Below are 25,427 nucleotides of genomic sequence, written 5' to 3'. Positions count from 1 at the left end.
CCAAAAGAGGACACCCGTGGGAATCCACAGAGGTATGACTTGCGCAAATCTCCCCAGAAAGTATTACCAACAAGCCCCGCCAAAGACCCACATAGGAGAAGTGTGCCCAAGGCCAGGGACATTACCGCCGACTTTGCTGCAGCTCTGTCTGGCCTGCGTAACAGCTTCTCTCCACCAGGGAGTCCCGGCAGTGTGCCAATACCTCCCCGAAGGGAAAAGCTGTAATGCAGCCCAGCCACAACTCCAGGACGGTTGGAGGGGATGTCCCCGGCCATGGACATCCATGTACCATGTGGGTGTACTGTTCCCTAAACACAGCGGCCGCTCCAGGGAGCCCCGGCAGGATCCCCATTCCTCCCCGGAGGTGACATCTGTAACGTAGCACAGCCAGAGATGCAGCCTGGGCTGGCAGACGGACAACCCACATGGGAGACATCTGCTCCCAGGGAAAAAACAATGTTCTGCTAGCATGGGGGGCAATTTGTGGCCTTCCCCTGCAATTGTCCCAGCCCACTAAAATAGCTGCCCAGATGGCCCTTTCCCACCCACATCACCAACAATCCAGCCCCAGTATCAGCCACCCCACTGACCGTGTGCCCGAACCATAGAATAATATAAAAGACAGTACTCACATAACGTTGCAGCTGCTCGCGTAGAAAAAGCTGTAAACGAAATAAAAACATTTATTACCCATTGTCAACCCAGCATAAACAAACCTACACTCATACTTTCCAATCATGCCCCACTGCTTGCAAGCCATCCCTGGTGGTCTACTGAACCTCACCCCACCCAATGAAAACACATTTGCTCCTTCCTAGTAGCAGAAATCTGCCCCAGGGAGGGCTGCATGAGGTGCCCCCCCACACACCATTTGGGGTGGGGGGGAGAAGCCAATCCCAAAACTTTAGACAGGCCCCCCCAATGGATGGGGCAGTAGGGTTTGGGCACCCTGGGGGCAGATTGGTCCACCAATGTGCCCATCTGCGCCAAGGCAGGTTTGGCAAACAAAGAAAAAAATTGAAAATGGCAGACTGCACTTTAGGGGGGGGGGGCTGAGGGGCACCTTAAACCGCTGGGGAATTTTGTAATGTGAAGGGGGGTGCACCCCATGGAGGGGCGGTGCATCTCATGTAGCCTTCCCTTGGGGCAGGTAAGGGGGGGGGACTGCCATGCACTGCTCCCTGGGGTGAGGTACCCCTTCCTAGGAGCAGATATCTTCCCCCAGGGAGGGCTACATGACATGGCCCCCACTCCATTGGGGGTTGGGGGGAGGAGGCCACCACCCCTTCCTATTACAAAATGCCCCGCCGCTTTGGGATGCCCTACAGCCCCCCCAAAATGCTGTCTACCATTTTCACTTTTTTGCTTTGTTTACCCGACTCTCCTTGGTGTAGATGGGCACAATGTGTGCCATTCTGCCCCCAGGGCACCCAAACCTTACTGCCCCACCCATTGGTCAAATTGGGGGCGGGGCCACCTCATGCAGGCCTCCCTGGGCCTCCTACAAACGGCTGTGTGAGGTACACCCCCCATCCATTTGGGGTGGGGAGGGAGAGGGCCACCAAAAATTGTGGGACAGGCCCCCAAATGGGTGGGGCAGTAAGGCTTGGGCACCCTGGGGCAGATTGGCACACTAATGTACCCATCTGCGCCAAGGGAAGTTTGGTAAACAAAGAAAAAAATTGAAAATGGTATACTACACTGTAGGGCGGACTGAGGGGCACCCTAAACCTCCAGGGAATTTTCCAATGTAAAGGGGGTGGCCCTCTTTCCCCCCCCCACACCAAATGAAAGGGGGGGCATCTCAATCTGCCCTCCCTGGGGGCAGATAAGAGGGGGGTATCTCATGCAGACCTCCCTGGGGTCAGATGCTCCTTCCTAGGAGCAGATATCTGCCCCCAGGGAGGGCTACAAGGGGTGCCCCCATTTCCCCTTAGGGTGAAGGGGAGAGGGCCACCCCCCTTTTCCGTAAAACAAATCCCTGGTGGCCCCCCACCCCCACCAAAATCTCCCTTTTTGTTTAGTTTTTTCCTTTTATTTTTTTCATTTTGCCCCCTTCCCTGGGGGCAGATGATCAGCCATCTGCCCCTAGGGGGCCCTAACATGCAGGCCCCGTCTGTTGGGGGGCCTGCACACTTACTCCTAGTCCCTCCTCCCCTCCAATTGGATGGGGGCCACCTCATGTACTCTTGCCTGGGGCAGAAATCTGCCCCCAGGGAGGGCTACAAGGGGTGGCCCCAGGCCTCCAGTTAAGGTGGGTACCAGGTCTTTTCATGCATGAAAATCTTGTAAATACGACAGCTTTATTATTTTCCTGGGTACATTTACACACAGGTTTAAAGCAGAGGTCAGTGCAAAGGTCAGGTTACTTGACAAAAACCAGAAGGCTTCTTTTGATGTTTATCTACATGGATGTAATTGCAAGCCACCTCTAAAACAGAAAGTATTTCTCTGAAGCCTTTCAAAAAACTAAACTGCACACAGTGATAAAAGGCATGGTTTCTTTCCATTCAGCGTCTGAAGCACTGTGCATGTTTTCCTAGAATGTTAGGATTTTATAACTAATAAGATGAAAATCTAAGTTGCAATTGAGAATTCTTATTTTTCAACAAGTTATGCTTTTTCTCCAGTGAAAGCAAACCAGTATTGCACAATTGTATTTTTCAAAGTTCCGGTGCTGTGTGCATAATCGGGCAGAGGCAGATCATTTTTACACTTATAATTTAATTTACACTCTAATTATAAAAACAGTGTGTAAAATGATGACTATACACAGTCTAGTTTACATCCATTCAACCTTGCAGTGAATGGGGTACATTACTATAAATGGTCAGTGGCAGCAGAGTCTTTGCTCAAGGGTGAGTGATTGTCATTACACTGATCACAGGTGTTCTACCTCTCAAATCTTCAGGACTACAATTAAAACATCCAAAACCTGACTCTCAAGCAAGCGCTGTTCAAAAACAAACAGATGAAAGTTACATTGGTAATTGAAATAGAAACTCAACAAAACCTGACCCTGTGATAATCCAGATAAGTATTTAACTTTATGTAGCGCTTCATGAATGGCTTGTCATACATCTAGGTACTGTTATTATTATACCTCAGTCGATATTCAGTTAGCCAACCTCTGAAGGATGTTAGCCAATAAGATAGCTCAGCTGGTTGAGCACTTGTTGCTGCAATCTGTGCGTGATCTGTAGGTTGTGGGTTCGAATCCCAGCAAGTCCAACTCAGCCTTTCATCATTTCGAGGTCTATGAAGGAGTACCGACTTTGGTTTGGTGGTAATTGTGATAAATATGTTCTATGCACAGCGCTTTGCCAAAAGAGCTATATAAATAACCATTTGAACACTACATTAGATATAGAATTTAGCATGGAGTCCTTGCCTCTCTGCACTGTTGTACCATAACATTGGCATACCATTAGGTAGTAATAGCTCCAGGAAATTAGGACTTTCATTAAACATATAGACAATTCTATTATCAACTCTCAAAACACACAATACAATTCATGTTTGCTTTACTATATAATTGGCTAGGTTTTTGTGATTTCAACATTTAAATATATACAGGAGAGATCAAATGGCCAGAAATAATGAAAGGTGTATTTTGTATTCTGTCACAATGCATAGTAATGATTTCCATACAGTTTCTGCACACGTCGGCTGGATGTCATACATTTTAGTCTCTTGCAAAGGAGAAAAGTCATTTTTACTCTCTTAAAATCACATTTACTCAAGGTTTAAAAATAGGGAGTAAAATACTCCCACCTCCAAAATCTTATCTGGAGCACTGGGTGGCCCCCTTTCCACTTGGTGTGGGAGGGGGAGGGCCACCACCCTTTCGGGGGGCAAAAAAAATCCCTGGTGCCTAGTGCCCCACCACCCCCGTTTCATTTCATCTTTTTTGTTAAAAAATTTATTTTGCCCCCTTCCCCCAGGGTTATCCATATGTGCCCCCATGCTTTATAAATATAGGGTAAATAATAGCAGATTTTCATGAATGTGGAAATACTCCAAGTTGTAAATAGGAGTTATAGCATGTTGTCAAGACTGCAACCCACACATCAAATTCCGCCTTAAATTAATCTGTGGGCACCGCCTCTGGGCCAGGGGAGCGATTTTTGTGCTTGTTTTTAAACAGTTATTTCCACCTCCGTCAATGTAAAATGAATAGTGAAGGTTCGATCATCACCCTCGTACCTAGCTACCTTCCCTTTAAACATCTTCCAGGCTGATAGGTGTCACATTGCCCAGGGAAATGGTCACTGACTATTTCCTCAATAACTGCAAAATCCACAATCCGGTGCTAATGTTGAGCGTGGTGCAACAGTAATCGATTATCGATGTGCCCTGTGCACTTGCGAAAGTGATGTTGCCTGGCACATCAGAGTATGTGTCAATTTAGGGTGTGCATTCCCCATTCCATAAACCACAAATGTAGTTGTAGTCCCCTCCAGCATATCCGATCGTCAGACATTTGTGGGCGTGCAATGCCATAGGCAAAGTGTTCGCCCTCATCTGCCAGACAAATGGGTGGCCCATTTGCCAGTTTTGCATTAAAGTCACCTTCCAAAACAGTTACCGTATCCCCAAATTTGCGATTGTGGATTCAAACTGATCTTTTAGATCCCCCAGTGAATTCTTTTCTGTAGGGTGTGGGCTATTTTAGAAGTTTACCTAAAATAATGTATAGCCCCACTTGGGTGTTCCTACTAGACATTGGAGGTGGAAGTAGTCTGTTCCAGCACTACAGTTTGACAAATCAACCTAGATTTTATCAAGATTGTCATTCACCCCCCCTCACCCTCCACCGCCCCCCAATCAGTGACCCCTTTCGTTTTTTCGTGCAGGGTTTGAGAATGAAACATATCCGTGTAAACGGACAGTTACTGTTGCACACGTCTCCTGCAAGAAAATATCGTAGGTCATCATATAGTGTACTGTGTTCCCCCATTAATAGTTTAGATACCGCCACTGCTATAGTCCACGTGACGAGCGTAATAACATCATCCGGTTGTTGTATCGGCTCTTCAATGGTCGTAGGGACCACCTCATCAAGCATCACAGGGCATGGCAAATGGTCCCTTCTGGGTTGAGCTGCCCTTCTCAGGGGGCTGTAGTCAATCCAATTCCTCGATTCCTTGTAAGGTATCGAAGCGGTTTGAGGTGATAATTGCCTCCTTCCCCATCCATGAACCTCTCAAACCCGCATATGTGGGCGGTCTTGTCATTATCCATTCCGCCTGCTAAGTTAAAGGATCCCAATGTGCCAGGTAGAAGGCGGCTAGGGGGGAAAAAAAGAAAGTGCTTGTATTCCTATTAAGTCCTGTCATGTGCCACTTGGAATTAAGTACTGTAGTCAAATAGTCCAGCACTACTGAAACTATTACACAATCCCCCTCTCCTCTTGGGGTGTTACCTACCCAAGAAACCCTTCTAGCCATAAAGATGCCCCTTGGATTGATCTTCATTCCAGGTAAACGAGTGTTAATCCATTGGGATGTTTTATTTATTCGGGAGACTGTAGTTTCTGCCACCCCTTGCATGATACACAGCACACCTGTGTTTCGTAAGGGAGGTGTGTAGGTACTTTGGTACCTTTTGGGAATGTGTGCAACAGCCATGCCACCTGAGCCTGTTCTGATAGGTTTGCATAGGTTCTACTAGGGCGGGTTGTGTACTCCTGAGTTTTGTTCTGGGGTGCTGGAAGGGATGGGTTTGGATGACTAGCAGCCTTAAGTGTTGTGTAGGCCACACAGTTCTTAGATATGGTTTGTTGAAGTTCCCAAACGTACCTTTTCAGGCCTCTAATTAGGTAATCCAAGGAAATGTTGGTGGATTCCCGAAAAGATGCTACGCCAGTAAGGATAGGGCCCAGCTTCTTATCCAAAACCACTTCCAGCATTCTGAAAATGCTGGATACGGAGTTCAGAGTTCTCACCCGGTTCAAGTGATAATTGGAACTGTTCGCTCCCTCCTGTACCCCCTTCTAATGCACTTTATCAAATCACCAATGGGCCTACTTGAGAGAACTGGTGTCCCTGCCCCCACTTGATTAATTGTGTTCATATGTCCCACTATAGAATGAATGCTTGTGTTTGAACGCGGTGGGGGTGGTGACATACCCCCAATACACCTGGTTGTGAAAAAGCCATCTCTAGCATTTTCCGTGTTCATTATTCTCTCCAATTATTTCCGCCATTTGTTTTAGATAGTCATTCAAAGAGGTTTGGTGGGAGGTCTGAGCCCCCTTCACTTTTGGGCCAATCATACATGATTTACTCTTTGGTTTTGTTTAGGGCCTTTGGGGGATCTCTAGCCTTGCGATTGGACATTATAAATGCAGCTTCTGCAAGTTCTACAAGAGTGAACTGTGCAAAAGTGCAAAAAATGCTGAAGTACGACCAATGGTGCAAAGCAGTGCAAAAACTGATAATAACCACGTGGCTAATAGCTAAAAACATATGTTTTCTTAAGTTCAATCAAAAAAAGAGAGATACAGAAAGTGCTAAGTTTGCAAGTGGAGTGCCGCCTCTTTAGCCAGACCATGGGTTGTGGGCTGGCTGTAAAATTGATGAAATTAATATACACATCTGTCAGAGAAGAGTTGATTTATGGAGGAGACATAAAATAAAAATCAAACAAGATCATCTTTTACATCTAATAAAATACCTGAAGGGACCATTAACTCCACAGTTCAAAAGTTCGTACAGTAACAATAAAAAAATATAATTTAAAAAAAGGAACGTTTCTGAGAGGTTTCTCCAAGGAGAATAATAAAACAGTTATTATAAAAATGGAAGAAGTCTGGAGGAACACCTGACTGGCTCACAGGGCTGCCAGAGTCCGACTTCACGCCCTCAATGACATAATGAACTGCTTTTGTGTCTCCCACACTGTAAGGAGGTGTTGGTACCGTTAGAGGTGTCAAACTGATAGCATAGCCAACAAGGCCACTCCCCCGACCCCCCCGTAGAGGAAAAAATAACTGTTGAACCTTCAAAGTCACAGGAGAGCAATGCTTGCGATCCGCGCACACCAGGGTGTTATTCAAACCAAATAAATCGAGCTACGGGGGAGGCGCACGATGCGCCCGCAATGGGCCAAGACCGTTCTTATCGACCACCCATCGGACAGGCGCTTTTCGCAGTGTCCGGGCCACGGGAGAGTTTTCTTGAGATTGGCAATCTGACAGAGCACAGCGGAAAACCAGGGGAGGCAGCTAATTAAAGAATCGAAAGCAAAAGGGAGATCTCATCGTGCCGCCTCCCAGTACCTCACAGGGTTCGCTGAACTCACCGGAGCTAGCAAATGTTTTTAGTCCGCAGTAATAGTGGAGGGGAGGATTACCTCACTTTGTCGCTGATGCCACTGCCTCGGTCCTCCTCGCCATTCGCAGTCCTGCAGACTGCAAGACTGTCTTTAACTCATCCTTCGCAGCGGCATTAACTGTAGGAGGGGTTTTGAAATGGGTTGAACGCCACACAGGTGTTAGAGGAGCTCCTCCTTCCCAGCTCCAAGACAGCAGCAAGACTGTCCTTAACTCGCCCTTCGCAAAATCATGAAGAAAATGAAAAAGCGTTAAAGTAGGTGCAAGTGACAGTTTGATCGTAGGTATATATTAACCCCTTAACTGGCATGGGTTTTCCCTCCAGTGTCGAGGCCCTTTTTGGTGATTTTGGTATGTCGCCATTCAATCCGTTGTAACTTTTTTGTTACATGAGATATCTCGGCTGAATTTGGCCCCTTTTTTTTCCCACATGTAGGCAGTCGTAACGCCACCAAGGGATCTTACTTGGCTGTAGTGGGGTGAGATAAAATAACCAAAAAGTGAGAAAATGTTGGGTTTTTTCAGAAAATGCCAATAAAATGATGTACACAGAAGCCTGTGGTTTTTTCCTTGTAAGTGCTAGGGAAAATGGTCTGCTGTGGTGAATTCCCCATTTTCCAGGCTTTCAAGAACAGGTTCAGTGGAACATATTTTGATATGGTTACCAGCCGTTTTGTGAGAGGTAGGCAATTTTGGCCTTTTTTTCCAATAGAACATGTGTGGACGGAATTGGAAGAGAAGGGTAGGAAAGCTGAATGGGAAGAAAGAAAGACATACATTTCTGAAAAGTAGACCAAATTCTGCAGGTCAGGCAACAACTATGTAGGGAAAAATTCCATAGTTTGGGGGGAAAATCGAGAAAATGACTGAAAAAAAGATATGTGGTGGACATGTTTAGCCTGTTAAGGCAATGGCTTCGGTGAATTTTGAGAAACAATGCTCCACTACATTCCCCCGACTCTTCCAGTTAGGAAATCGCAAATTTTTTGTAATGTTTCACAAAACAAGCAATAGCACAAGCCAAAAACTGAGCCATTGTTCACAGGATTTTTATGCTTGCGGCCTAAACGGACATTCTTGGCATGTGTAAATAAGGAAAACAAATGTGGTGAGGAAGGGCACATTTTTTGAAAGGACACAGGCAGACTTTTTGAAGGGCAGGTGACTTGTGCAGGTTACAAAAGTGTATATTGCCTAAAGCAGCAAATAAATGTAGATCACATTTGGGAAATGAAAGGATTGTGTGACAGTGCAACAGCAAATGGGTCGAAACGTTATGAAAACCATGCAAACAGAACAAATGTCATACCTTCCCGTGTTTCCACAGGTGTCCCGATGAAAACGGTACCTCACGTGTGTGGGTGCACCTACCTGGGCACAAAGGGAAAAGGCTAACCCACTGGTAACCCAAAGCCTTTCGGCAGAGCAGATTTTGCTCATGTGAACAGCAAACAGATGTGGGCCTAGGGTGTCGAAGCCACCAAGGAAAACCGGGAACTCTATGCACCTCCGAAAAGAAGACACCCGTGGGCACCCCTCTTTCCACTAAAGACATCCATGGTGGTTTAGTGGTCCCCCAACCCCCAAAATGAAACTTTTTTTTAATGTTTTTGTTTGTTTTGTTTGGGTCCCTTCCCTAGAGGCAGATGGGCACCCATCTGCCTCCAGGGGGCCCAAACCTGCAGCTCCATGCTTCAGGGGGGGGCCTGCACCAACATTTCCGGTGGCCCTCTCCCCCCCACCCCAAATGGATGGGGGGGCATCTCATGTAGCCCTGCCTGGGGGCAGATAGGGGCAGAAATCTGCCTCCAGGGAGGGCTACATGAGGAGCCCCCCACATCCACTTAGGGTGGGGGGGCCACCTCCTTTCATTTTGCAAACAATTCCTGGTGGCTAGTGGCCCCCACCACCACCACCCAAAACTGTTTATTTTTTATTTGCCCCCTTCCATGGGGGCAGATGATCACCCATCTGCCCCCAGGGTATTGGCCCAATGCTTTGGGGGCCATGGGGGGAGAGGGCCGCTTACATAGTAGGCGGCCCTTCTCTCCTCCCCCACTTCAGAAACGGATCCCTGGTGGTCTAATAGGCATTGCTCGGTGCGGATCGAGCGCTCTGTGCCCGATCCACCCGCAGCAATGCTTCAAAAAAGGTGGTGTTGGAAAGGGGACACCTCCCTCGATCTGAACGGCACAATGGTGCTGCAGATCGAGGGGGTAGAAAGGTGGAGACTCACCTTTCATATTCACTGCGGCTGCCGTGGTGGAAATTACTTTCAGTTTAATGTCGCGTGCATGAAACTGAAAGAAATCTAATCCACGGCCCATGAGGAGAACCTCCTCCTCACATATCTCGTCCTTGGCACTACAAACGTAATGTCAAGGACGAGATGCCTCGTCCTTGCATTTAAAAGGTTAAGGAACATGGAGTGAGGGTGTGATGGTAAGCATTCCATGAGCATGTAGAAAGGTAGATCAAGCTTATTTGGTTCCCTTTAGAATGACCAATGTTAAGAAGATGGCAGTCATGGAAGGCGCTAATCGGTGGCTTATTTGGAGGGTAACCAAGGGTCATATGGCACAAGGTGCAAACTGTATACAGGCCACTAGCCATTGGCTAGGGATATTTGACTCTTTGTAAGTGAGAAATGGCGTGATTTGTGTATGTGTAGAATTATTTTTTTATGGCTGGCTAGTTGCTTTCACCTTGAATTATTTCCACATGTAGGGAGGTTTTGGTGGAAAAAGAGGCGAAGAATGACCATCCTGATGGGTTCCTAGTGACTGTTTCGACAGTCAAAGTTTCGAATGCCAAAAGTTCAACACAAAAGTGTTGAAAAAAAGTTTTCCCTCCCCCAAACCCCAGTTTTTTTCTTTTTTAAACAATTACTTAACTATAATAAATTAAAATAAACCCTTTAATATGAAATAAATTCGAAACCTTTTTTTTTTCGACACTTTTTTGTGTCGGAACTTTTGACATTCAAAACTGTTTCGAAACTTTGACTGGACACCTCCTGATGGTCAGAGGAGGAGTGGTGAGGCATCAAAAAACCAGAACGATAGTTGGAGGATTTTGTACATATTCTATGTCTGTGATTTGGCTTGTTTCTTGGAGGGTAACCTCGCTTTTTTTTGAGTTCCGATGAAAGTGGTTGGTGTCCATTAGAAGAGAGAAGACTAGGGTGTATTTATCTAATATATTCTACTCACAATCTTATAGAGCTCCCCGGAAGGGAGGAGTTGTTTAGAGAAATAACATGCTAAGTGTTGTAGAGAAAGTCTAACAGATGGCTTGTCTCGAGAGTTTTCGACACAAAGAGAGGGGGGGAGGGGAAGTGTCCCAAAAGCAGTGATGGAAAGGGACTGTGAACTAAGTAAAACCACTAAGGTCCATACTGCTATAAATTCAATTTGAAAATTTCTTATATAATGAAATTTGGTTGGTGTACCAAAATGTATCACTGAACCACTGAATTTGGGCTACTCCAGACTCAGAAAGCAATCAGGGTAGTCTCTAATTGAAAACAATAAACATATTTATTTTGCCAGAAAACATCATAAATGAGAAGTGCATGAATAACTAAGAAAAGAAATATGCTGATCTATTGGTTTAGACAGTTACAAATTGAAAATGCACAAACGGAAATGATAATACTCTTGCTTAAAAAATTTCAAGAAAGCAGACAAACTGCAAAAACAAAGTGCTGGCCTAAAAATGAGCCAACACTCTTGTTTGGCTTATGTTAAGCCAATACAAAAATTATTTAAATAACAAAGTTGAATTATTCAATATTCTTCCTTTTACCGACAGGTCTGTCTCGAGCGTGTGCCTGCACTTACTTTTGAGAAAAAGAATGGCCTTCAGTAAAGGAGACTATATATAAGCAGTCAAATCAAAACTGCAATCACGCGTTGAAAAGAACATTCATGATTCCAAGGCAAATACAAGAAAATGTCTAGTTTTACATAAATATGCTTTTTATGTAGAAGATATTCCCTTCATTAAGTTGATATATGATACAAATATATTCTTTTGCAGGCTCCAATTACATTTTGCGATGTTGCTGCTTGTTTCTCGGAAGAGGAGTGGAAGCTTTTACAGAACTGGCAAAAGGATCTTTACAAGAATGTGATGAAGGAAATAAACCAAGCCCTGACTTCGCTAGGTAAAGGTGTCGATATCTTTATTTAATGTTATAGAATGTAGGAAATTCAAAGTCTTGTTCCTCTTCGCCATTTTTAGATGCTATTTTGAATTACAGACTTTAATATAAGTAGAAGAATGTGGGTGTCAATCTTTATCCCTCTCTTTTGTACAGATATCTTTTTGATATTTTGGGTTTAAATTGTAAAAGGGCATGGTTGCCAGGGTGGTTGTCAGGAAAATTAAATATTTCTAAGCACTCTGTAGCATGCACTTACTGTGAACTTCATACATGGGTGATGGTTGCATTCCCCTATTTACAAATGGCCCTGGAATGTCGAGGTATGGGGCTGGCAGTCGGGCAGTGCCTGCGATATTGTAAAGATGGGTCTTAGTTGAACACCACTTTACAAGGCATTTCCTGAAAGCATGGCTAAAAGTAGCAGGAGAAGAGTCTCCTATTCTGAAGCCAGGAACAGCATGGCTAATGACCCGGGCACAGTTCAAGGTGGTGGCAAGAGGTACTGGGAAGCAGAAGTGTGAATTCCTTTTGGAGCAAAGGAATGATGTGCACTTGCAATGTGATGCATTAAATAATATCTTGAGATGAGCATAATAGGCCGACATAACCGGTCTTTTCTGATGGCAGTCGAAAATGGAGTGAAATGCATTTTCAGACTCCAAGAAGAGCTCAGTTTTTGGGAAAAGAAATATGTGACCGTCAGGAGTCATGCAAAAGCAAGAAGAATTAACAATGAAATGTACATTGAATGAATATATAGTTTGGAAGAGCGATTTGTGAAATCCCTTTTGGTAATTTTACCGAGGAAGATGCAGTTTGGAAAAGATGAAACTAAATGTATTCCAAAGAGGATACATTGAGAGGTCCAGATGATTGCTTTTAAACGCCCAGGCATAGGTTACGGTCAGTTAATACCCACGCTGCTGCAGACCAAACTGCAAAGGCAACTTTCAGAAGAGAAAAATTGTTGTTCCTTGATTTTAAAAAAAAGAAGAAAACAAAATGTTGGTTAGCTTGAGTTTTTTGTGAATTGGCGCCGGGCAACCTAGTATTTCAGACTTAAAAGTGGCCACGATCAGTCCTTTTGGAGCTTAAAGCTCCACTGGTTCAAACCTCAGTTCTGTTTCTGACCTTTTTGTGACTTGCTCTAGATGAAAGAAAGTAGAATAAATGGAATTCATTTGGGGTTCTACCAGGAATGGATGGGAAAGTAGTTCCAGTGCTAGAGGTACATGCTTTAAATAGGAATTGCAGTGGAGTGGATATAGAGCAGGTATGTAAATCACAACTATAAGGTATTACCCTGTTAGTTACCCCTTACAACAGCACAATTCGTTCAAAATATTTTTTGTGCAAAACATTGTTTGAGGAATATGGGGCAGCAAAAGATATTCTTGAAGCAATCTTAAAGGTGGTAAAACGTGCATAAATCAGAATCTTTAAGTACATTGAATCTGATTACAAAGTCCTGGTAAGACGTAAAAGAACGATGCCCAAGAGCTATTGTGGAAAGCATTAAGGACATCAATGAGAAAAAAAACAGAGTTTTGGGGACTTTGTATCAACTGGGATACAAGTTTGGCTTTGGCCGAACATGACATAGCAATCTCATCACAGAGTGGGTGTTAAGATGGGTTTCTCAAATATGGCCTGGTGGTCATATTTCAGGAGGCCAGCCTAGCTATAGTGAACGTTGGAATTCTGGGAGTTTAGCCAAACCCAATCAAGATAAGTGTGGAGAGTGGTCAGGGCTAAGTCTCAGGAGAGCTGAGGTACAAAACTAATAGATTTATTATAGGCTCAATAACACACTAGGCAAATGAATCAAGCAGGTAATATCACACAACACTCTAGACTCCAAACATATGTACAGTCACCTTAGGTTAAAAATGCATACAATTGACCTAAACACCTGAATGGGAAGGTGAGTAGTTCTAGAGGGATAAAAAAAACTGCCCACAAGAATAGAAACCCTTCAAAATCTTCAGGGAACTTGCCAATCCGTCCGCAGTATCCTCTGCCCCTACTCCTTAACAGGCCCCATGCAGTGCACTCGCCACTCACTTTACCTCCAAAACCCAGGACACATTGACCAGCCTTGACACACACTCTTCCAACCCATCCCTCCCACTCTCTTGCATCCCCTGATCACTCACCCTCCTCCTTTTCCTCTTTCGCCTCTCTCTCTCTCACTCTCACTCTCACTCTCACTCTCACTCTCACTCTCACTCTCACTCTCACTCTCACTCACACTCTCACTCTCTCTCACACTCTCTCTCACACTCTCTCTCACACTCTCACTCTCACTCTCACTCTCTCTCACTCTCTCTCACTCTCTCCCACTCTCTCCCACTCTCTCCCACTCTCTCCCACTCTCTCCCACTCTCTCTCACTCTCTCTCACTCTCTCTCACTCTCTCTCACTCTCTCTCACTCTCTCTCACTCTCTCTCACTCTCTCTCACTCTCTCTCACTCTCTCTCACTCTCTCTCACTCTCTCTCACTCTCTCTCACTCTCTCTCACTCTCTCTCACTCTCTCTCTCACTCTCTCTCACTCTCTCTCACTCTCTCTCACTCTCTCTCACTCTCTCTCACTCTCTCTCACTCTCTCTCACTCTCTCTCACTCTCTCTCACTCTCTCTCACTCTCTCTCACTCTCTCTCACTCTCTCTCTCTCACTCTCTCTCTCTCTCACTCTCTCTCTCTGGAAGAAGTCACCAGAGTTGTCAACTCCATGAAGGTCTCTTCCAAACAGGTTGCCCCTTGATCATCCAGAACCATCGGGGACTACATTTCCTCTCTCACGATCTTTGTCACCACTCGTTTGGTACTGGTTCTTTTCCATCCTCCCTCAAGCACTCCCATGTGCCCCTCTTCCTTGAAAAGCAGTCAGCAGACCATTACTGCCTGACCAACTATCACCCCATCTCCATCACCCCTTTCCTGGGGAAACTGGTTGGGAAGTTGCCCCCCCACCCCCCAACTTAACTGCCACACTGAACTTCATGGCAGTCCGAGGCACGGAAACTGCGCTTTTGCACACCGCCGAAGAACTGCTTGTATCCCTTGATTCCAATTCCCCTGCTGTCCTCATCCTCCTTGATCACTCTTCTGCATTAGACACAATGAACCACTCTGTCCACATAAAAAGGCTCCATGAAACCCTGGGTATCTCGGAGCAGGCACTGGACTGGCTGACTTCCTTCCTAACTGACCGCTTTTACAAAGTCATACTGGGCACCTTCTCCTCCCCTACTTCCTCTTCCACCTGTGGCGTCCCCCAGGGATCCATCATTTCACCTTGGCTCTTTAACATCTACTTTAACTGCTGGCATTTCCTCCTTCTCCCCAACCTCCAGTGCTATGCTGACAACAGACAACTCTTCTTCAAACTTCCTACAGACACCCTTGCACCCTCCTTCATCCCTGACTGCCTCTCAGCCATCCAGGGCTGGTGTACTTCTAATTATCTTTGCCTCAATGCCAGCAGAAAAGAGATCCTCCCTATTGGGACCCTGGCACCCAACATCTTCCCTTCACTCTGGACTTCTTGCATGGGCTCTCCCCCCTGCTCCCTCTTCGGAAGCCAGAAACATTTTGAGTCCTCTTTGACTGCTCTCTCTCCTTATTCCCTCATACTCGGGATGTTACCAAGAAGTCCCACTTTCAGCTTTTCCTTCTGAAAGAACTTCTACCTTTCTCCAGAGACTCGATGTTACTCGGGCTCTGGTTAACTCTAGGCTTGACTATTGCAATAGCCTCCTTCTGAATCTACCTTTGTACACTCTGCGACCCCCCCCACCCCCGGACCCAGCTAATCCAGAATAGGGCAGCAAGACTCATCCTTGGCCTCAAGCCCAGGGGCCCTATCTTTCCTGCCCTACAAAGTCTTCACTGGCTCCCGATCGCAGCACCGATTAAATTCAAATCCCTCTGCATCATCCACAAGGCTGTCTGGGGCCAGGGACCACTCCCTCTGCAACTCTTTTTGACCAAACACCCCCCCCTCTAGACACCTGTGTTCCTCTGGTACCAACTCCTTGCATGTGAAACAATTTGCTAAGCAGAGAGCAGGTGATCAATCGCTTTCCTCAGAGGGCTTCCTTTTTTGGAACAGCCTCCCATCCCTCTTCGTCTTGAGCAGGACCTCCTTAAATTCCAGAAGCGCCTCAAGACCTTCCACTTTACCCCTTCCTTCACTCCTTTTCTCCCCTGCTAATTGCACAGTAGCTTGACTGGTGTGCTGGGCCCTTAAGCATCCTCTGAACCCTGACATACCACATCTTATCATCCGGGCTGCTGTCTATCCTCTGCACTTGCTTCGGCTCACCCTCCACCACTGGAGGTTGCACTTACCTTTCTTCATAGCACTTCACCTGCTGCTCTCCATGAGTACCTCAACACCTATCCCATACCCATCTTCCCTCTGCCCTTGCATGTTCTGAACACTCACAAGGCAAAGTGGGTTAGTCTTCCCCTCCCCATTGTCTATTCTTACTTTGTTGTATTTCATTATTTAACATTGTTGTAATTACATTGTCTATCATCCCCTGTCCCCTCCTGTAGCCCTGTGGGTGCTTTGAAACAGGGTTTGCTTCCTGTATAAGCTCCTAACAAGTGATAAGCTCCTAACAAGTGAACATTAAATAATCTTGAGTCCAATCCCTAACTTGAATGGGACCTTGTGCCTAAAAGTTCACAAAGTTCCTTTAGCAGAGGGGTCTAAGTAAGAGTTCTTTTTAAATAAACGTTTTTCACAAACACTTATAATGGGGGAAATGGGGGCACTGGTAAGCATGCGACTATTCATTGCCCTTACTCCGATTTTCCCAAAGGACTTGGCAGGTCGAATGGGAGTCGCTGCAGGTAGGTCTTCCCGATGTTGGATCCAGTATAAGATTCCCAGGAGCTGCTGTTGCTAGGCATTTTCCATTGTGTCCAGGAGCTGAGTGCAACCCTTTCTAGTGAAGAAATGAAGCAGGCACTGATGCAGGACTCTTTAGGACATACTACAAGACTGGGGATGGCCGGTTCCAGCAAGTCGCTACACACAGGTGACAGCAGGTGTCTCTCCAGTCTTGACCAAAAGAAGCCCTCCAGAACAGGATCCCTGGGTACTGGGACTCTGAAACCTGTCAGGAGCGCGACTTGTTGGACTAGCTGGCGACTACCGAAGTTCCAGGCAAAAACTCAGAATGGCGATGCTTCCTTCATGGTAGCCCAACATTGAGCTGGTCAGTCCACTGGGTGCTCTAGGTACATTTCTGAAGGCTCCATCCTGCAGGTTTGTGAGAAGGCGTTAACACTGGTTGGACTAGTGGGAACAAAGGGTCAAAGCACTAGTAAGGGTCTTCGGATGTCAAGTAGTCCAGCAGGGCTTCACCAGGACAGCAGCAAGAATGCTCGCTAGGCCTCTTCATGATTTGTCCTCTGGTCTCCTGTTGTCTGCACAGCTACACAGGATTCTTGGCTCCTCTTCTGATCTGCTGGAATGGCTGTGTGACTCCTTATTCCAAATTCAGGTGAGTGATCAAACTCCGCACTCCAATGGCAAGGGTCTGTACCACTCATGCACACTAACAGTGGTCCAATCAGAGACCACTGTGGGGCTGACTCATGCATGCACACCAGACACAGTGGCACTGGTTTGTGGATTGGGACCAGACAGTCCAAGACCACTTCCTGGATCCATACATGCATGGCATGCAAAAATAGCAGCTTTCCCGGTCAAATGCATGACCATGAAAAGGAATTCCGGACCTGAGAAGGCAGGAAGAAGGCCAAAGAACAAGCGCAAAATCTTGTGGCACAGCCATCTTTGGGCACTAGTCACTGTTGGTAAACACGAATGGGCACACAAAAAAATATATCAAAAATGGTTAAAATGTAACTGCTGCCATCAGCTTAACATTTAAAAGCAACCGAAAATTCCTTTGGTAAGTGTAGGGTGATTTACCAAAAGTATCCCCATTGCACTGCATTGAAAGATGCTGTATGCAATATGAAAAAGTAACCCAAACAAATAAAAAGTGAAAAGACAAAATGGAAACCTAGTTTCCCAGTACTGACCGTCTGAATAATGAGTCTGTTTTCCTGTAACAAATGAGCAAAAACGCTAGGGAAGTTATCTGTAAAAAGTCAGGACAAGGAATAAAACAAAAGCAGAAGGTTTGGGGGGTCCATAGAATATGGAGGGAAAGTAGCTTAAAGAGAAATCTTTCCTAACAGTGGACATGACCATTTTAAGTATTTGCACATGGCAGTGATGTTCATAGTTCAACCATATTTGCTGGGGTGGATTCTCTCTTTGTGTTTTTGTAACAGGAAGTTGCAACTGCTTTGGGCTTGCAGAATCCTGGTTAGACCCCAGGAACAGATGCATTTACAATCGATTTACTCACAAATGAACCACAAAAAGGGTTCCTTTTAGAACAATGTTGTGAAGGACCTTGATCTTCCTAACATTTGGCCGTTAGCCGAGGTAGTACCAATGGCCAAAAAGGCGATATCCACATGTCCTCATGTTGGGAATCCCCTAATCCCCTGGAGTCTTAAGAATGAGTAATGTATGTCAGACAAGGCCTGTCTTGTGAAGTTATAGCGAGTGGCCTTGGAGCGAGGTTGTTACCAGACCACACATGTCAGAGGTGCCCCAAGCTTGGGGTAGAGGCAAGGGGCCAACATCAAAGTTCCTGTCCCGGGCCACATTTCCTGAGCTTCCCCAGGCTTATGGGTAGGCTCAACTATGAGCAGACGTGGACCTGTTGGAAGAGGTTGCTTCAGTGCTTGGGGCACAGTGGTAAATGCGGCGCCCCTCCAAGCAAAAGAGCATGGCACTGATAATTACAGCTCTGGGCTCCGGCAGTGATGGTTGGGCTCCTCCTAGTAATGGGGTTCCTCAATTGATTGGCAGGATCAAACAAGTTTAAATGTGATACCACGGAGCACGGCTCAGCCATTCTTGAGGGTCTGGCAAAAACGGACAGAACCTGGTCCCATTCGAATGACTAAGCAATATTTTATTTTTATTTGAATGCCCCTTACGTAGCCCATGCACAGGAGAGACCCTTCATTTCAGGTGCAGCTGAGGGGGTCACAGGCTGTACCACACCTTTTTTTTTTTTTAAACACACCCTCCTTAGAAAGCCCCAGGACTCCAGATATGATTTTGAAGTAGGAGTATTTTACTCCCTATTTTTTAAAGTTAGGAGTTAAATGATTTTTTGGCAGTAGAAAAAGTCCAGTTCCCAAAAGAGTATTTTATAATTGAGTAAAAATATGTTTTCACTGGGAAACTGTAAGGTTTTTGTAATAAATATTTCTATGCAGCTAGTTATTCAGAAGAGAACAAGAACATTAATGGGTGCATGTTTACGTCTTCCGTTCGGGCAGTAATAAAAGCCATTTCTGCCTGTGGTACTACGTTGCACTGCTGGTCCAAACATATCCATGGATATTACGATCGCGAGGTGCGCCTACCATTATACTGCATAGCTTGTCTAGTGCCACTTTGTGTTTATACATCATTGTGATTTGGGCCAATCAACCTCCGCATATATAGCGATACCCCACCGGGATGACGAAAGAGGGTCTGAAAAAGCAGAGTACAATGAACTCCTGCGTATAAGCTGCCCCAAAACACCAAGAAGCTGGGATGGCGGCTGAGACTACGGAAACAGCCACCACGACCACTGAGTTCACTGAAACTCAATGCATGATGGCTTGCATGCAGGAGTGGTTCTCGGCAGTGCACAGCAAACTAGACACATCACAAGCACCTGTGGGCTTCATCAAGGCGCTGCAAGAAAAAAACAGACCAGACACTGACGGAAGCCGAGGAGAGAGTGAGCACAGCGGAGGATGATGTCTACTCTCGTCTGAAGGGGCAGTGCTCGCTGAGCAGGTCCAGGCGGTAGCTAAGAAAAAAGATGACCTTGAGTCACAATCTCATTGCAAGAACATCCGTATTGTAGGGGCTCCGGAGAGCAACACTGAAACATCATTAGAGGCATTAATTGAGAACACTCTTCTCCCACTAGTAGGCAACCCCAAATTGTTCCCTCAATTTGCAGTGGAGCATGCTTGCAGAACCCTGGCCCCCAAGCCCAAACCTGGTGCTCTACCACCTCCAATAATTGCTTGCATCCTCAATTACCGCGGTCGAGATACTATCCTGTGGGCTGCCCGTGAGCAAGGCGACCTAATGTTGGGATCCAGTAGGGTACACATATCCTGACTTCTCGGTAGCTGTACAGCAGGAGCGGAAGAAGTTTATGGTGGCGAAAAAGAAACTAAGCAAAGGAGACCTCAGGTACGCAAGGCTGTATCCTGCTAAATTGCAGATTGAATCGAAGGGTAAGACATATATTTTTATGCTCCCTGGTTGAAGCAATGAAGTTCTTGGATGAGAACCTGCCTGCATCGGGAACAGTCTGGAGTGTTGTCTGAGCGTCCATGAGCATCGATTTATTTAAAAAAAAAATATATATATATATATATGTGTATGTATGTGTATATATATATATTTTTTTTGGGGTGCTCCACCTGACTGCCGTTTGACATCCTGATTTTCCACTATGACGGTGCCTATGGCGAGTGGCAGAGTATACTGTTGAGAGGCTGGTGCCTCCCTGTAATGAGTTGCAATAGGAAGTTTGTGAATGCTTGTTCTTTCATGTTACTAAGCCTGTTAGCTGGCCCGAGTACGTGCCTGTACATCGGCCTCCCCATGTAATGTTGCATTTATAGTTGGGAATGTTTTTGCGGGTTCTTCATCACCCCACTTCTCTGGGGGATGCAGGTGGTGGGGGGGTGTTGGGGTTAATTAAAAAGCTCTTGGCATATAAATTGTGGACAAAATTGAGGGTAGTAGGCCTCCATAAGGGCATTGGTGGGGGGTTTTCTATGGGGAATGTACATGATGGACGACAACATGGCTCCACAGCTGATGGAATGGGGGAGGTGACTTGACTGACTTGGAATATAAGGGGGGGGGGGGTCTGGGTAACCCGATCAAGAGGTCGGAAGCTACTGCTCCACATAGAAAGACATGGGGCCAAACTGCTGTACTTGCTGGAGATGCATGCCCTCCCCGCAGGGTGCTAGGGATTTGCCAAAAGTCGACAGACAACCAGGTATTGCACCTCATATTCCACGCAGTCCAGTCGGATGATGATTACAGTGTATAAGTCACTGCCGTTCCGGCACAAGAAAGTCGAGTTTGACCTCATGGGGAGATTTCTGCTAGTCTCTGGCTCATTTGTTGGGAGTCAAGTGCTAGTCTTCAACGTTTATGGCCCGAGTGTGAATAACCCCAATGTTATACTGGCCTTGTCGATATGCTAGCTCTCTATCCCCTAATACCTATCCTCGGTGGTGGCAACTTCCAACACTATCCTACTATCCTTGACCTGCAGTGGGATAGATCGACATGTTCTCACTGCCCCCTTACAAGGGCAGCCTGTGTCATTAGTGAAGGGATGACAACACTAGGGCTAGTAGATACTTGGAGGGCAATGCATGTGGGGGGGGGATCAGGTTTTCTCCTTTTACTCCCTTGTCCATGACTCTTCCTCCCGCATAGCCATGTGGCTGATTTCCGATGTGCTGCTGGTGGGAGTGGGATCTCTAGACTTGTATGCTTCCTAGATCCTACTCTGATCCATGTCCATATCTCCATATCTCCTTGACATGAAGTAGTCTCCCCAAGCCTCGGCATGACTGCTGCTTTAAATCGCAGGCCCTGGCTGATGTGGCATTTGTGACCACCATTAACGATCATGTCAAACTATACTTTGAAATTAATATTGGCTCTGTCACATTGTCCGAAGTTAGGGAGAATCTTCATTTGTGTGCTAAAATCCTCCCACCTTGGGGACCCCCAGCTGTTTTGCTGGATTTAGGACTTTTTAGTTTTCACTCCTGAGTGAGTGGGACCTTTTTTCTCACTCATGTGTTTTTACCTGATTTGGATTGTGTGTTTGTTTCGAGTCTGACAAACTCCATAGGCATCTGCTTTTTGTATTGTGACACACAGCACCTTCAGTGCAGTGTCACTGAGACATCCTTTGGATTTCTCATAAGGTTTAAATACCTTTTTTCTTGTGTAAACTACAGTTCCCAAGAATAGTAAAGTGAAATTGACTTTACTTTTTCTCTTTGTAGGTCCAGCACACACCATCTTATGTGGAGTGCTTGGGGGAGCAGGCGGTTACTTAGTAGCCCCTTATCCTACTTTCCCATGTAACATTTTTATGTTACCCTCACTACTTAAACCACTGCCACCAGCCTTATAAATTGTTCCTACCATTGTGCTTTTCTACCGTGGGCTGAACCGGTCAGCTGCAGTACAGCAACTATGGGTGACCATTTTGTCAAAATTGCCCCGTCTTCTTTTTTTTTGCCATTTTCTGTTTGTGAGGTCTTTCTTGGGTTTCACTCTGTGCATTGAGACAGGTTTGAGCCCTTTGTTTGTCTTGCCTTTGGCAGGCTTCAGCCCTGAAGCGCACCCCTGGATGCAGTATGTGGAAGAACGGGATGTGAGGGAGGGTCCTGAAACTCCCCTGTCCTTTGTCTCTAGGAATGCCTGAATGGATCTAGTCCTGATTGGCTGGCTGTCCTTTTAGGGCAGCCACACTACTGTGTGATTGACAGACTAGGCTGTCCATGAATGGGAGAAACCTGCTTACAAGGCGAAGGTTTTGGGACTACAGGCAGAGTTGACCACTGGGAGAAACACCCGACGAAGAAACCATGAACAAAGCTTGCTGCAACTTCCTGGCCCTTTTGAATTTTTCGGTGAAGCCCTGCTGCTGTGCTGAAGCCCTTTTTCACTTCAACAGAGAAGCTCTGGATGGAACAATTTCTCCCCTTGGGTTAGTGGGGACAACTAACCCTGAGACAAACTCCAATGGACCACCATCCTCGACTTGCTGTGCCTCTCCGTTGCTTCGGTAGCCCAATGCCAGGGGTCGAGTGTCCGTAGTCGAGTGCAATGTCTGCCGTGGAATGAATCCGGGTAGAAGCTCCAGGAGACTCCTAAGGACCGTCCACAAGCAGGACCTACAGATCCAGAGTCCCCTCACAAGCAGGACCTACAGATCCAGAGTCCCCTCACCAGAGTGCAGGACCGAGTGAGCGAAGAGTGTGCAACCAGTGTCCGTGATCCGAAACGGTGCTGTTTGCTAAGCGCTGAAACCGCGAAGGGCCGCTGAATCAAAAAGAGCCCGTAGCTGCCGACAAAACCCGTAGTACTGCTGCAGGAGCCCTCCAGACGTCCACCCTCTTGTCCCCACGATTGAGGCTCAGGAACAAGAGTTTGCACCACTGTAGCAAGACAGAATCCAGCTGGACCACTCTTCAAACCAGAGGTACTGTTTAGGCGTGGGGTACTTACCTTGATGTATTTAGCCGCACTTTTCTGTGTTGGGAATTGCATTCGCTTACCTTTTCGAGTTGATGTTCAACTCTTTTCTCACAGGCTTAACAGCTTGTGACCCTACAAGTGATTTAAAAAAAAAAACTTTGTGCAAGACTTTGATCTAAGAAGTGAAGCAGATCCATAGACTGTGTCCCAAATGACTTTGCTTTCCTTGCTCCCTGAAGACTCTTCTAGGACATTGACTTTGATACTGTTTGTCCCTCAGGTGGTAACTTGTTGTATACTGTTACTGCTGGGAAAGTCTTATCTAGATTTCATTGGAAGATTTCGTTGTCCTCACATATACTGAGAAACTGTCTAAACTTTTTCCTTCCCTAAAACGTTCCTTTCTGAAACCTCAGAATCTGCAAAGTTTACTAGTGTGATATATAATTGCCATTACTGTCCTTGTGATTGAAGTCACCTGACGGTGTAGGAATTGTGTAAGAAGCATATCAAAATGTTATCCACTAACTTGTTTTGATTCTGAAAAGTAATTTTAAAGTATATTCACATGGTTACAAAGAATTGGCTGTTTAAAGAACGCTTCTTTAAAAATTGATGGTTAGATAAATATTAATAACGGAAACCAAGCATTACTTGTACTTACGGATTTTATTTGTACAGCTCTACAGCTCACATTTACCCCTCTTGAGATAGGCCTGGCTGCTCAGACACACTATCAACTTGTGTAGTATAGACCTATACCAAAAGGTGGGTTACCTAATACCAAGTGTTGTGTAGTCTCACACAGTGTGAGAGCACCAATTCTTACCTAACTTCTGAAAACTCTGCGAGGCCTTCAATGTGCACATAAGAGGGATAACTATGGCCACTGAATCCAGATACTTAAAGTAATTAGAGGTAATAAAGTGAGAAGCGAAGCTCCTCAGTGCACTGGAGCAGCAATGCTACCCAGGGCCACGCTTACACAAGGGAAGAAAGCAGTGGGGGGCCTCGGGAACAATGCAGAGAGGCAAATCAAATTCTTCAATGGTCCAGTGGCTGCCAGGTGTTGTGGGATGAGGGAGAGACCGGGCCAGCTGTTAGCACGAATGGTGCGGCGAGAGGGTGGCAGCCGGTGTATTCCACTTATTATGCATGATGCAGGTACACCAGTATATAATTATGCAGCAATCAATGAAGTATTTGCAAAGTCCTACTCTGAGCTGTATTCCAACAAAGATACTTGCTCCTCGGAGGACATATATGGGTTCTTATCAGACCTACCGTTTTGCAATTGTCATAAGAAGCTAGTGCCACCCTGGATCTGCCACTCTCCCTTGCTGAAATTACCTGCGCTATTGACAGTCTGCCGACGGGAAAAGCTCCAGGCATGGATGGCCTTAAAGCCGAATTTGATAAACATTAGAAGTCCTTACTAGTGCCCCACTTGCTTGTACTGCACCTCCCAGACAAACTTAAGACCTTGGCGCCCCTGCCGATGACCATAGTTGGCAGGATTGCGTTATTAAAAATGACAGTGCTCCCGAAGTTACTGTACCTCTTGCTAAACATCCCATTGTTGCCTGGGTGATCATTCTTCGAGGAGTTGGAGGCAGAGGTTAGTAAATGTGTGTGGCACTCTGGCCCAGTACAATTTTGAAATGAGCTACACTTGTCCAGTCATATGACAGAGGAGGATTCGCTGCTCCAGACATTCGTTTGTATGGGGTTCCTGTGCAGGCACAGTTAGCGTCCACTTGGTTTGTGAAGGGTCCAGCTCCCCTCACATTACACTGGAAAGGTACTCGGCAAGAAACATGGACATGAGGTTGTTGATCTTTCCCCTCCCGCTTTGCAGATAGCTGCGAATTTGATCCTGCCAGCGTCCCAGCACTAGCCTGGCGCAAAATATGGGTGAGAGTGACTGACCATACCACAGGGACCTCTCACTTTGGAACTGTGTGCCTTTTCTACCACAGGCAAATGCAGCATCTCAACGGACCTGGGCACAGTATGGATTTAGCACAATGGGTGAAATGTATTCAGATGGGAATTTAGTGCTTGTGAGGGCTATACCTATGTTACAGCAATGTAAATCCTCCATCTGGCTGCAGCACGCAGGTTTGCACAGAGCATGTAAGAAACAGTGGGAGGAATTCCTGGTGGAACCGGAAAGTTTTGGGGGGGTATATCTTGACTGTGAGTGGGTATGAGGGCCTGGTGTTCTCTATGTATGACCTAGTCCAAAACCGCATGGAGGTGACGCACACCAACGCTCACTCTAGGTGGGCAGAGGACATGCAGATGAACATTACGAATGATGTGTGCATGCATACACAGAATGTGTCGTATAATTTGAGGTTCAAATTGATACAGTTAAAGGTATTGCACCACTACCGCTATACACCAGCTAGGTTACGAACATTCTCGGAGGGCGGGGTGAGAGGGGGGGGTGGAACGGGTGAATGCCACATGATATCGGACTGTCCACTACTATTACACTTCTGGTTGGACGTAAGCTATTATCCGAAATTACGTGTAGGAACATTGACCCTTCC

At 46.0% G+C, this 25,427-nt stretch overlaps 1 protein-coding gene across 2 annotated transcripts in view; it reads left to right on the top strand.

Moving 5' to 3' along the window:
- The window catches only part of LOC138521154 (zinc finger protein 75A-like), a 111,727-nt gene that overhangs the window by 10,490 nt on the left and 75,810 nt on the right, over nucleotides 1–25,427 (top strand). For both annotated transcript variants that reach the window (XM_069633732.1, XM_069633733.1), the window contains exon 2: nucleotides 11,378–11,504. In XM_069633732.1, the coding sequence (XP_069489833.1) occupies nucleotides 11,378–11,504 (127 nt within the window). The remainder of the gene's footprint in view (nucleotides 1–11,377; nucleotides 11,505–25,427) is intronic.

This window comes from Ambystoma mexicanum, chromosome 13 (assembly GCF_040938575.1).
Source record: "Ambystoma mexicanum isolate Mex_15411 chromosome 13, UKY_AmexF1_1, whole genome shotgun sequence".
Lineage (NCBI taxonomy): Eukaryota > Metazoa > Chordata > Amphibia > Caudata > Ambystomatidae > Ambystoma > Ambystoma mexicanum.
Note: the sequence above shows the minus strand (reverse complement) of the source record. Positions and strands in the feature narration are given on the sequence as shown.